The 12,492-nt window shown below is 40.1% G+C and overlaps 1 protein-coding gene across 3 annotated transcripts in view; it reads right to left on the reverse strand.

The window, feature by feature from the left end:
• Nucleotides 1–12,492, reverse strand: part of LOC145984181 (UDP-N-acetylhexosamine pyrophosphorylase-like) — a 61,970-nt gene that overhangs the window by 17,736 nt on the left and 31,742 nt on the right. For all 3 annotated transcript variants that reach the window (XM_083117677.1, XM_083117678.1, XM_083117679.1), the window contains exons 2-3: nt 9,571–9,704; nt 3,275–3,435 (exon numbers count right to left, since the gene is read on the reverse strand). In XM_083117677.1, the coding sequence (XP_082973803.1) occupies nt 3,275–3,435; nt 9,571–9,689 (280 nt within the window). In that variant the 5' untranslated portion in view covers nt 9,690–9,704. The remainder of the gene's footprint in view (nt 1–3,274; nt 3,436–9,570; nt 9,705–12,492) is intronic.

Consider the following 12,492-nt stretch of genomic DNA (forward strand, 5'->3'; position numbering starts at 1 on the left):
GCTTGAAATTTACGATCTGTTCAATTTGAGAAAAGATGAAAAGAAGAGGCGGCATCGAAGTCCTGAAGGACCAACCGCTTAGGCTCTTTTCAAGCCCTCGTGTTTACAACCGCAGCAGGGATTGTTTCTCTGACGGTAAGATGAAACTGTCTTTGGAGTGTTTGGTACTTCAAGTAGTGCAAAGCATGTAACACTCTTGTTTTAGAAAGTAATGTGTATGGCTGGGGATTTGTAGGCAATAGAAACTCCTAAAACAAGTAGGCAAATGGGCACCACAATGATAAAAAGACGTACTTTTCTGTTCTTTGGGCTAATCGTGACGACGATGGTAGATGATATATATAAAAAGTTACTTTAGATAAAAAATAAATTAAATATAAGCATACCTAAGTGAAGAGGGCTCCTCGTAACATAGTGGCTCTGAGAGTGGTAAGCACTCTAGCTTTGGAGCGAGCGGTCATGGTCCCGGTGGGAATCCCCAAAATTTTGGGTTAACCCAGCATCATGAGGATAATTGCGGAGCTACTTGAATAGATGTTGTGTAGTCTCTAAAGCCAGAAAACAGCGGCGATAGGACTCGATGCGCAGACCACAGGTCACCCACAGAAAAGCTACTTGGTAGGCCCTGGCCCTCAGAGGGCTGGAGTTGTTTGTAGCAGCATTAATGTGAAGAACGTTGAAGTTATGGATACGTTCAGTGCTTTTGCAAAATAAATATCATCCCAGTTTTTATACCAACGATTCAATGTAAATCATGCATGACTTTGTCTACCTGTTTATATTACTCGTGGCGCGAGGTAATTGTGTGCGTATCATTTAGTTTCCTTTTTCCAAAAATGAAAATTCTCCACCGCACAAAGTTTGCAAGAAAAGTTTATCTAGAGCATTCTTATTGAGTTCTCTGGTAAGAAAGTCGATCATTGTGATTTTAAGACATGGGCCTACCTTAGTGGTCAAGGTGGTTGAGCGGTCAACCCCACCGAAAATTCCAGGTTCAAATCCTGGCCTGGGCTTCAGTGTTTAATTTCATTTCATTGTGAGTATCCATAAATTTCATATAATGGTGGGCATGGGTGTTTCTCTGTGAGTGCCCCTTCTTCAATTTCATCTAACCATCATTCGTGCTCATCGTTACAATTTGTCTAAAGAGGCAGAAAGTGACGCAAAATAAGAAAAGCACGTTTGAGAACAGTCCTATTGATGGCACAATCAATAATTTGCCTCTTTTTACTTGTGACTGCACAGCACTCAGTTTGCAATAATTTTTTCATGGTATTTTTATTTGGCCTTTTCGAGGTGAGCAATTCGCAACACACGATTGGCGTCCATTTTTATTTAGTCCCTTATAGGGTGATATTGCAAGCAATTAAGATTTTAAATAGCGCTCGTAGCACACTCGTGAAAAAATAAAGCGCAAATTTAAAGCGCTGAAGCCGAGGGAATATTCTAATTACTTCCTGCTACTTTGACTTCAGCTCGTAAATCAGATGAACGATTGTGATATTTGTTCATTTTATTCTGTGAATTTTACCTTTATCAAGTCTTGAGAAAAATAATATCTGCTGTCTACATTTTCAATAATAACGGCAAATAAATAAAGAAGTTTTATCAAATTTCAGAGGGGGCTGAGCACCCCATGGCCCCTGCCTGGCTACGGCCCCGTTTCACTTTCTAAGCAGACATGTCCTATGTTTTCTGCGGCAACCTTTCATCCCTCTGACGTCAAACTTTACAGCTCTATCCATTTCCAAAATGGGGCTTTATATATAAATCTCTCAAGGCAGGCGGTGAGCAGGTCAACGGCCCTTGGGTTGGCATATCCCCCCCAGATGAATAGAAATTAAGATCTGGAGACATTTTTTTATTATTATTTCCTCACAAACCCTGCCAGAAAAGGAGCGTTTGCAGTCAACTATGCGAAAGTGCCAAGTTTCAAGTCAATGAAGTAATTCTTGTTCGAGACAGTAGCGCGTGCGGGTGTTTTGTAGAACTGCAATTATGGGAACAAATCAAATGTCTAGGAAACGGGTCAAATTTCGTAACTTTTAATCAGGATTCCAAAAGGCTATAAAAAAAGGAAAGAAGGGGGGCGCGTTTTTAAAAAGCCAGAAAGGTGCCTTCGAAAAATTGTTACTACCTCTAAATACCGTTTGCTTCCATTTCGCCAATTTCGATAAAACGGAAATAATATCGAAATCATGGGGTTTAGTGTTAGTGTTGTTCGATTTGATTGATTTATTTTACTTCGCGTTTTTTGCCTCTTGGCTAATTTGCGAAGATGGGGATGAGTGATGAAATGATGAAATTGATGAATGGACATTCACAAACAACCAAGCCCGAGCGGGATTCGAACCCGGGACCCTGTAAGTGTTGTTGTTGGTGATAAAGTCGCAGCCGTGTGTGCCAGTGGCGGTGGTGATCTTAAATTTAACTCTTCTGTGAGTCAGGTTGCAATGTAGGAACAAACTGCGAGGAAGAGTGTATTGCATCATCTGCACCAGATGATTGATTAGTTCTGCTTCTGCTTCTAGACTCAGATGAGTGGCCGTCGGTTTTAAACAATAAACTTGCAGTACATGGCTGCGATATCCCAGGGTATTTGGGAGGGGGGTTATAGCGCAGAAATAAGGTCTCAATCAGCAAAAGTCATTAAGGAAAGATGTTTGCCTTGATATCACCTTCCTCTACAGGGTGTCAAATTTTAGATTTCATTGGTGTTAAAATGGAATAGTACATACAAACACGCGCGTGGGCGTGGGCATAACAATAGATAATAATTACCGGTACATAATATTATATCCATGTTTGCTTTAACGTAGAGTTTTACGAGAAACGTATGATGTCGATATTTTCACTGTTCATAATACAGGGGCCTCGCGGATATAGATCGCACAGGACTTCGCGTTCCCTAACGGCGGCCCTGCTTACTACACCTAGATTTATATATGTGGAGGCCTGGAGTTAACATCCTCCCATATACGATTTCAGTTATAACTTTTAGGTCAAGATACATCACAAGGTTACTTACATTATAATTTTACCACATTCCAAATATATTGTTTTTTATTATGTGGCCCCTTTCAAAGCAATTGTTCTCCAGTGAAGATCCAATTTGCAGTTCAAGTACTCTCCCCCCTTAAATCTGGGCCTCTTTCTAGCAAACTTTCCACGTGTTAACATGAAAACAATGATGTTCCCAAGCAAGTGAGAGCAAAGTGATCAAATCTTATTTTCCAAACACAAGTTGTAATCCTCAGAAATGAAACAATCTTACCTCTGTTTTCATACTCCTTAATCTTATCAGGTGAAGACCTAACTACTGCTTCATGGAGTTCTGAAGGAATTGGTTGCAGACGATCGTCAAGTTCTTGCCTGTCCTTGTTTCTCGATTCCATAGCCTTCTTGAAGAAGGCAACTACCTCATCAAAGTCAATCCTGAAAGTATAAAATAATTGTATCATGCGTTTGCTTGTCTCTTCAGTTCTGTCATATACAACTTTTGTCAACAATTGTCATCAGATTATTTAAGTGTATATCAGCGACCTTTTGTTTGAACTTTGTGATCTGCATGTTCAAATTCTTCACAATAGTTAAAGAACATAAATTGGCATGAAACGCAGTCTCTGAAATGTCTTGGTTCTTTTATGGGAAGCTGGTCACACTACAAATGAATCACTTTCATCTTAAATTGGTATTTTCTAAGCAAGATAGAATTTGAACATGGAAGACAAGTGTAACGAAAGTATGGTCACTGATACAAACGTACATACATACAAAAGTAAAAAGTAAAAGTAAAGTGTTCCCCTGTGCATAGCACCACGCCATGAAGGCGTATAGGGGGTGTGGGGGTAACGCCCCACACTTTCTTGATCCGGTCGTGAGTGGGGGTGATGTGATCAGCATCACGCCCCTGACCGCCTTTACCCCCCAGGGTTTCCCCCAGGTACCCATGTTATTCGACGCTGGGTAGGCGCCGGGGCCGCTTCCACCGTTAGAAAAGTTCCCGGATTTGAACCGGCCGGGGATCGAACCCGGGACCTTGAGCATGGTAGTCAGACGCGTTACCGACTGAGCCACCGCGGCCACTAACGTACATACATACTCTGATGACAATTTTGAAAACTGTATATGAAAGAACTGGTAGAAGCAGGAATTAGTACACAAACAAATTAATGAAGCAGTGTGTAACAATTATTGATTTTTGTGTGTAGAAGAGGCTCTTCTGTTATTAAGTATATGTGCTTTGTTTTAATGAAGAAATACTTTTAAAAATGTAAACAAATGTTTGAAGGGAATATTGGTGCGATATTTGAACTATTAATATTTTTGAATAACAGTAATTTGATTTATCATGGATTCAAATTATTAGGTGGGCGCATTGAGTGAGTTTTGGCTCCCAAAATTGTGCTGAAGTTGTGTCACTAAATGCCGCACATAGTTACAACAAGATGATGCCACAGCACACACATATTGCCTTCATGTTCTTGAAATGATTGCGGTCGCTCAACAGGGAATTAAAATTGCTGGAATGCTCCCAAACTTTCTTATATGTGATTTTTTTCCCTTTGGCAATACCCTTGCAGTTTTGGTGCATGTTATGACAACGTCCGCCATCTTAGTGACTGCCATATTGGATCCAACTTCATTTCTTTAAATGGGAAGGGGGCATGTGGAATATGGTTTTGGGCTAGAATTTAACCAGGAATTCAGTGGTGAAGTCAGATTTATGAAAACTTTAATGATAAGGAAGTTTTGGGCATATGAAAGTGATAATTACGTATCATTTGCAGGTGCTGAACCATGCCATTAACGAAGGCCGAACGAATCCAGATCATCAAGATGTGGGGGGAGGGGCGGAAGTGCTCGTGCTGTAGCTCGTGATTTCAACGAATGGAACCCACAACGGAACCCAGTGTCGCACGACAGTGTCCCAATTGCTGACCAGGTTCGAAGAGAGCGGTACAGTCCAGGTCAGACCACGATCTGCTAGGCCCAGAACTACCACTGAACAGCACACGTCGAATGTCTGTGCAATGTGGTGTCAGCCAGAGTTCCATTTGCAGGGTGTTAAAGATGGTTAAGTGGCACCCATACAAGCTGCAGCTACAGCACCATCTCTCTGAGGATGACCTGCATAGGAGAATGCAGTTTTGTGAATGGGCTGTGGAGCAAATTTGCAGAACCCACACTTTGCACTTCATATTCTGCATTCTGATTAAGCAAATTTTTATGTGAATGGGGAAGTGAATAAACAGAACATGGAGTACTGGAGAGATCCGAGGAATGTGGTTGGTGCTGAGAAGGTTATGGTGTGGACCGTGATCTGTGGGACACGTATCATTGGCCCATTCTTCATTCATGGCAACTTAAATGCAGAGCGCTACTTGCAGTTGTTACAAGAACACATTTTTCCGTCACTTTTGACGGAGGATGGCAGCTTCCCCTCATATTTTCAGCAGGATAGGGCACCACCTCATTATAGCGACAGGTTCGTCACTATCTGGACCTCCGGTTCCCTTCCCGATGGATTGGTCGACATGGGCCAGTGGAATGGCCTTCCCGATTGACCCCACTCGATTTTTACCTGTGGGGTCATGTGAAGTCCATCGAGTATGCCGAAAAGATCCGGCATATGGGTCACTTGGAGCGACGGATACTGGATGCCTGTGCACAAATCACACCTTAGATATTACTCCGTGTCCACAAAGCATGGGAGAACCGTCTCAATATGTGCATAGCACAAGAAGGAGAGTATATTGAACACATTGTGTAACTTTCATATGCCCATAACTTCCTTATCATTAAAGTTTTCATAAATCTGACTTGACCAATGAATTCCTGGTGAAATTCTAGCCCAAAACCATATTCCACATGCCGCCTTCCCATTTAAAGAAATGAAGTTGGGTACAAGATGGCGGTCACCAAGATGGCGGACGTTGTCATAACATGCACCAAAAAGTTTCCCCCTAGGCCTAACATATTACTAGAATGACCAATTGCTGCAATCTACACTCCCTTTCATTTTATAAGGGGTGGTCAGGGACTTTTGACTCACCCTGTATATGTATTAACAGGGAGTGGGAGCAATATCCAACCCTTACATATTAGGCCTTAAATTGACACGTGAATTCTGGTGGGGGACAATATCCAACTGTTGAATATCAGTGTTAACTCTTAGATTATGGTGGGAATTTTAGTTGGAGGGTCATTTAGCATTCAATTTGGGGAGCAAATCCAACTCTTGTGTATTAGTATTACGTCTTGAGATTGCGGAAATTCTAGTGTGGGGACTGAGAATTATTTTTTTTTGGAGGGGGCAATATCCACTCTTCAATATCAACAGTAAGTCTAAAATTGGCATGGAAATTTAGGTGGGAGGATTGAGTATTAAATTGGGGGGGGGCAGATATGAAGCTCTTGATAAAATGTTAGATCTTCCATCTTTATTTTGCAAATTAATGGCACGCTAGAAATATCAATTAAATCAATTTCTTCTTCGGTAAAGCCAGGATCTTCCTTATCGTCTTGTATTTTTTTTGTAATTGATTCCACAAGCTTTTACAGATAGCTTGCCATATAGAGTATCATTGGTAGCAAATGTACTTTTCGTAAGACTTGTATTTACACATTTCCTTGCCTCATCACATACGCGTACATATAGTGAGATCTGATTGGTAGCCTTGTCAAGGGATTTTTGTAGTGGGGAGAGGGTTCCAAAATTATAATTTGGGGACTATATTTAGCAGTGGCGGCGATTGGGTCCCAAAACTGGGGGGCAAGGTGCCAAAACTAGGGGGGCAAAGATAGTATATTTCCCTTTGTAGATAAGATTTAGCATAATTCGATGGCAAAAGTGTGAAAATTGAGGGGCAACTGCCCCCCTCGCGCTCCTAATCGCCGCCACTGATATTTAGCGATATGGCATGCACACATTTTCGGCGCTGAACGTGCGAAAAGAGAAGCAGGGGAAGAGTAAATATCGCCGTATCCTATGAAATTACTGACATCCTATTAAATTAATATTCTTGAAAACCTGGCAAGAAATTAATGTAATTATACTATAGCTGCATTAGAAAGACATAAACAACATCTCCGTCCTCCTCCGTGGCCGTGCGGTCTAAGGCGCTGTGCTTTGGGCTCCGACTGCGGGACGGCATGGGTTCGAGTCCGCCTGGGTTCAGTCTCTAGGTTTTCGGCCTGTGTGTAGGACCGGTGGCAACCCACCATCGTGAGGAAATTGGAGTAACCCGGTCTGGGAAATCTCCTACAACGGCTGAGGGTTCGACGTGCTGACCCAACGTCACCCCATTACCAATTGAAGATCTCCACACCCCTAGGTAGGATTGTGGAAGGGAGACTGGCAGTCGGGAGATAGGCCCAGGCTCTTTCAAGGGCTGTCGAGCCATGGGTTATTATTAAACAATATCTCCATATTGATTAATATTTTGATGTCTTAAAATATAATGCTTAGTTTGGTATGCTGCTTAATTTAAAAAAGGCGCATCATTTTGATGATGTAGTTCTATTAGCAATATTATTGTATCCCTGTATGCTGTAATAGGTGTACAAAGTGTACTTCATAGTAACACCTTGCACATTACTCGATAAAACAGAAAAATAAATAATGTCAATTTCGCGTTTCTTACTTATTGTCGTAGGACAATTTTGCTTTAGCATGGAAATTTGCACTTAAGATAAAATCCATATAATTTTTGCTATGGATTACTAAAAATAATTATATTTATTCCAAGCAAAAGGGGCGAGTTCTTTGGAAGAGGCACCTTATTATATTCTAGCAGCAGTCTTAGGAATTTCTAGCTAGGGTTCTGTATGTCTCGTGAAACAATAATTGAATCGGTCACACGAACAAGCCAGACAACAGACAACTGTAGCACCTTGTTTGGTTTGACCAGGTTGAATTTTCTATCTAAGTTGTGTAAAAATTTGTGTTAAGTACTCAAATTGTGAGTTTTTAAAATTTTATTCTTCACTCACAAACATGCTTATTTACATAATTTACTTTATGACATTTGAGATTAACTTAAGCATTCAACCAATCAATGTACTAGCTTTCCGTTATTTCAAAAATTTGAACAATTAAAAAAAAAGGACAGTTTAACAGGCTATTGTATTCAAATAATAATCAAGTGTTACGTATTCTTCCAAACTATTTTGGGGATCATGATGAACGATATGGGAGGACGCATGACATGATCTGGGGGAGGGGGGGAGCGCCTTTGGCCTTGGAGGGGTGGGGGAATGGGCACCGCTGTGACGAGTCCGAGCAGTGACGTGCCCAGGATTTTCGAAATGAGGAGGTTACGTATACTTTTTTTTAGTAGTCAGCCTTAGTTTTCCAATCTTTTCCTGCCTTCGACGTTCTTTTCTTTTTAGGAATACTAGGCCAAAGGGAGGTTATCATCAACCGCCTTCGGCACGCCACTGACCGAGACCTAGGCAGCCATGCACAACTCGAGACGAGGATTAGTTCTAGGATGACATGAAACTGAGACTATGGCAAGCCTCATTTCGATATCATCCCTAACAACTAGCCGGTTGTGGAAGCCCTGAAGGGCAGGGCTGGGAGTAAGAGCGGTTGCTAACCCCCTTTACTGTGCTAGGTCTGCCTCACTGACAATATATATTTTTTAAAAGCATTGTTTGCACATCGCTAATGCATATATGTTTCCTCAGACTAAAATTTTTGAAATTTTAAAAGGCCGAATTAATTCTGCCGCGTCTTTAACATTAATGAACAAGATGTATCAGCACCCATATCATCAAGAGGAAGGGTCCAGGGGGTCCGGACCCCTACCAGAAAGACTTGCCAAGTACTAAAATTAAATAATCAAAATATACTTGTTTAGCATTTGTTATGTAATGGATGGTTATTTATGTCCGCAGAACTTATTGGCAGCCAAGGAATTGGGATCATACGACTTTGATGGACAGTTCCAAAGATTTATGCACACCACTATGATAATATGCATAAAATATTAATATTTTAGTCAACTGGATCTAACTCCTTTTTTATTATTCAATAAATATTTAATTCTTTATCTATTTGACATTAATTTCCTCGCCATGGCAATTGTTTTTATACAAATTTTGGCGATCTTAACTACACGTAAGCTAGATAATGAATACGTGCTGTTATATCTCTATTCTTTTACCATCCTTTTACCTGTTGATGTAATAATAACAATACAATATTAATTAATTTACAAATTTAATTAATATCATTTTCATTTAAATATAATTCTTCTGTTATTACTATTATTGAGACACTTGGTCGGACTCATCACCCGGAAATGTATTTCTAGATACGTGACTGCATATCATCAATATTGTTACCTATCTGATAAAACATTCAAATTCTGACCAAGGCTATATATATATATATATATATATATATATATATATATATATATATAAATTTTGCCTTGGTCAGCATTTGAATGTTTCATTAACATGGAAACAAGGCTTAACAGTGTTTACCATTACCTATCTGTCATTTCCTAACTTTTATTTTCATTTATGAGAACACGGATAAATAATAAATATACTTACTCTTGCAGGTCGCTGCACAGATCACTCCGCTCCTTCTCATCCAACGAATCCCAGTGCTGAAGCAGGTGTTCTTGGCCATAGTCGGCCAGCATCTTCCTAAGAACTTCTACGTCCATCATGTTGTGGCCCTTTTTCTGGAAGAAAGAAAGAACTATGTGTACTGTGCTGTAAATCCATGACATCGTCTGCACTATTGCCTTACTTAAAACAGTCCATCTGCTCGCATTTTATTAGATCAAATTCCAGCGAAAGTTTAAATCATGAATTATGAAAACATGATTGCTTATTTATGAACCTTCATATTTTCAAGAGTTTCCGTTTGTTATAGAAACTCCAGATTCCTGACTGACAGAAACAACGATAAAAATGATTGTCTTATGTGAATCGAAACGAAAAATCTGTTGTACATTCTGATGCTTGCAAAAACCTAAGTATGTTGTTGCACTTCAAAGTGATTTCAGCCAGGGGCGCTAATTTTTCAAAAGCATTGGGTGGGCTCCTTTACATGTATTATGATATTAATGCCAACCAACAATGCATCCTAACTTATTTTCTTTTTAAATCTCAACTTATAGTTTTCAATAAGCACTCCAAAGTGAATCACAATAAATATAATAATAATAATAATAATAATAATACGACAAATTATTGGGTGGGCTCGGGCCTCACGGGCCCATATAAGTTGGCGCCACTGATTTCAGCTGTTCCAAATGGTTTACTCCCTCTGTCCCATAATTATTGTCCGGTACACTTTTGTTTATTGTCACAAAATACTTGTCCGATATTCAAACTGTCACACTTGTGTATACAGAATAAGAAAATGAAACACGGGAATGAGTCATACAACGTTATTACTCAAGGATCAGTACAAATTGGCCGATCAAGTATCCAAAAGAACATAAATAAAAAGTTACCATTTTGGCATACCGGACTATAATTATGGGACAGAGGGAGTACTAATTATTGTATTATTTATATATGTATAATAAGCCTTGGTAGCTCAGTCGTTATGTCAACCTCCGTGGCGAAGTGGTTAGCAGAGCGCGCTACAACGCCAGGGGTTCCGGGTTCGAGTCCCGGGTAAGGCATGGGTATTTGTGATTGTCTGTCCTGAAAAAGAAATGTAAATGAAATGATGTGAGTGAATGAAGTGTGATGGGGGAAGCTTCCGCTTAGGGGCTTTCAAAAAGAAAAAAAGTCGTTAGGGCGTCTACCATGCGAGAGACCCGGGTTCGATCTCCGGTGGAGGAGAACCGGGACTTTTTCAACCTGTTCAAGCGGCTCCGGCGCTGGAGGAAATTCTGGCGGGTAAAGGCGGCCAGGGGCGTGGTGCTGTTCACATCACCCCAGCTCGGCCGAGAGTGATATTTAAACCTTCATGCCCAGGCCGGGACTCGAAACCAGAATCTCCTCCACCGAGGTGGTAACACATTCAAGTTCGTTTACATTATTGATAAATATATTTTTATTTATAGTCTCATTGCTCCTTTGCAATGAATCTATTGTTTCTTTTATTTAACTCTAGGAACCGGTACTAGTGGCATAAAAAGCAGTTGCATATCTTGAAAATCATTTATTCGCAGAGCCGAACACTAGTTCAGATTTTGACCTTTTCCTATTTCCAGAACGTCCTTGTACGTACTATTGGTCATTGCTTGGAATCCTGTACAGTGAGATGCACAAGTATTGGCAAATTGTCTATGACTACTTTCATTAATTTTTCTCATGCATCTTACGTGATTTCAAGGAATTTATTGTTATATATGCTGGAGTTGAGGTTGTCACAGAAGCTTGTTTGACATTTTGTTTCAATTCTTTAAGCTCTCATTGCGTACAACAAAGATAATAAACATGGTGATGGACAATTTGCTTAAAATACTTATGCATTCCACTCTACACTGTTAGAAGTTGCCATAAAGTTTACAATATTCTACCGTTAAGATTTAAGTGTATCTGAATTTACAAAAACAGGACGCAACCGTTTTTTATTTAAATTTTAATATGCAATCATGACGATAGGCGATATATTTTTTAAAACTAATTAATTAAATTTATATTAATTACGGGAAGTATGTAATAGCTGTTAATATATTTTTTAAACTGTCATGGTCATTTCATATATTAGTTGGATGGCAGCGAAAATGATTGATTGATTGATTTGCTTTATTTTACTTCGCCTTTTGTGCTACTTTTGGCTATTTGCGAAGATGGGAATGAGTGATGATATGATGAAATTGATGAATGGACACACACAAACATCCATGCCCAGGCCGGGATTCGAACCCGGGACCCCTGCCGTCGTAGTGCGATGTGATAACCACTCCGCCACGGGGCCGGCTGGATGGCAGCGAAAAATTTACGGTCTTAGACTGTCATTCTCCAGTCAACTTTTTAAATTGTACAGTCGCCGGCAAAAGAAATGGGTCACCTAGATCCTGAAATACTCACTTCCCTGCAAGGCGTTATGTGTGTTGTCTAACTGTACGGTGGTGGTAGAAGGTGCCATTGAAAATTTGCTATTAAAATTCACTTCACCGTGGATTTAGGCAACACACATTACACTTTGCAGGGAAACGAGTATTTCAGAATGTAGGCGTCCCATGTTTATTGTCGGTGACTGTACATCACATCATCATCGTCACCATCAAACTTGATGTGGTTGTTACTTTTCCATATTTTATTTTTGTTCTTTCCGCACTCTCTTCGCCTCAGCGCCTTGGTCAAACACACTCTCTCTCCACGTAGGCACGGCTCTGCAGATTCATGAACAGGTAAGCCAATATAAAAGTGCCTAGGTGAAAACCTCCTTTCGAAATTTCTGGACACGCTCCTGTTAATAGTGTTATTTGTCAGTTGCTTGTTAGTTAAATACTTAAATATCAAATGCATACAATCAAATTAAATCATAACAGACGCATGTTG

Source organism: Lepisma saccharinum, chromosome 2 (assembly GCF_977018435.1).
Source record: "Lepisma saccharinum chromosome 2, izLepSacc3.1, whole genome shotgun sequence".
Classification (NCBI taxonomy): domain Eukaryota; kingdom Metazoa; phylum Arthropoda; class Insecta; order Zygentoma; family Lepismatidae; genus Lepisma; species Lepisma saccharinum.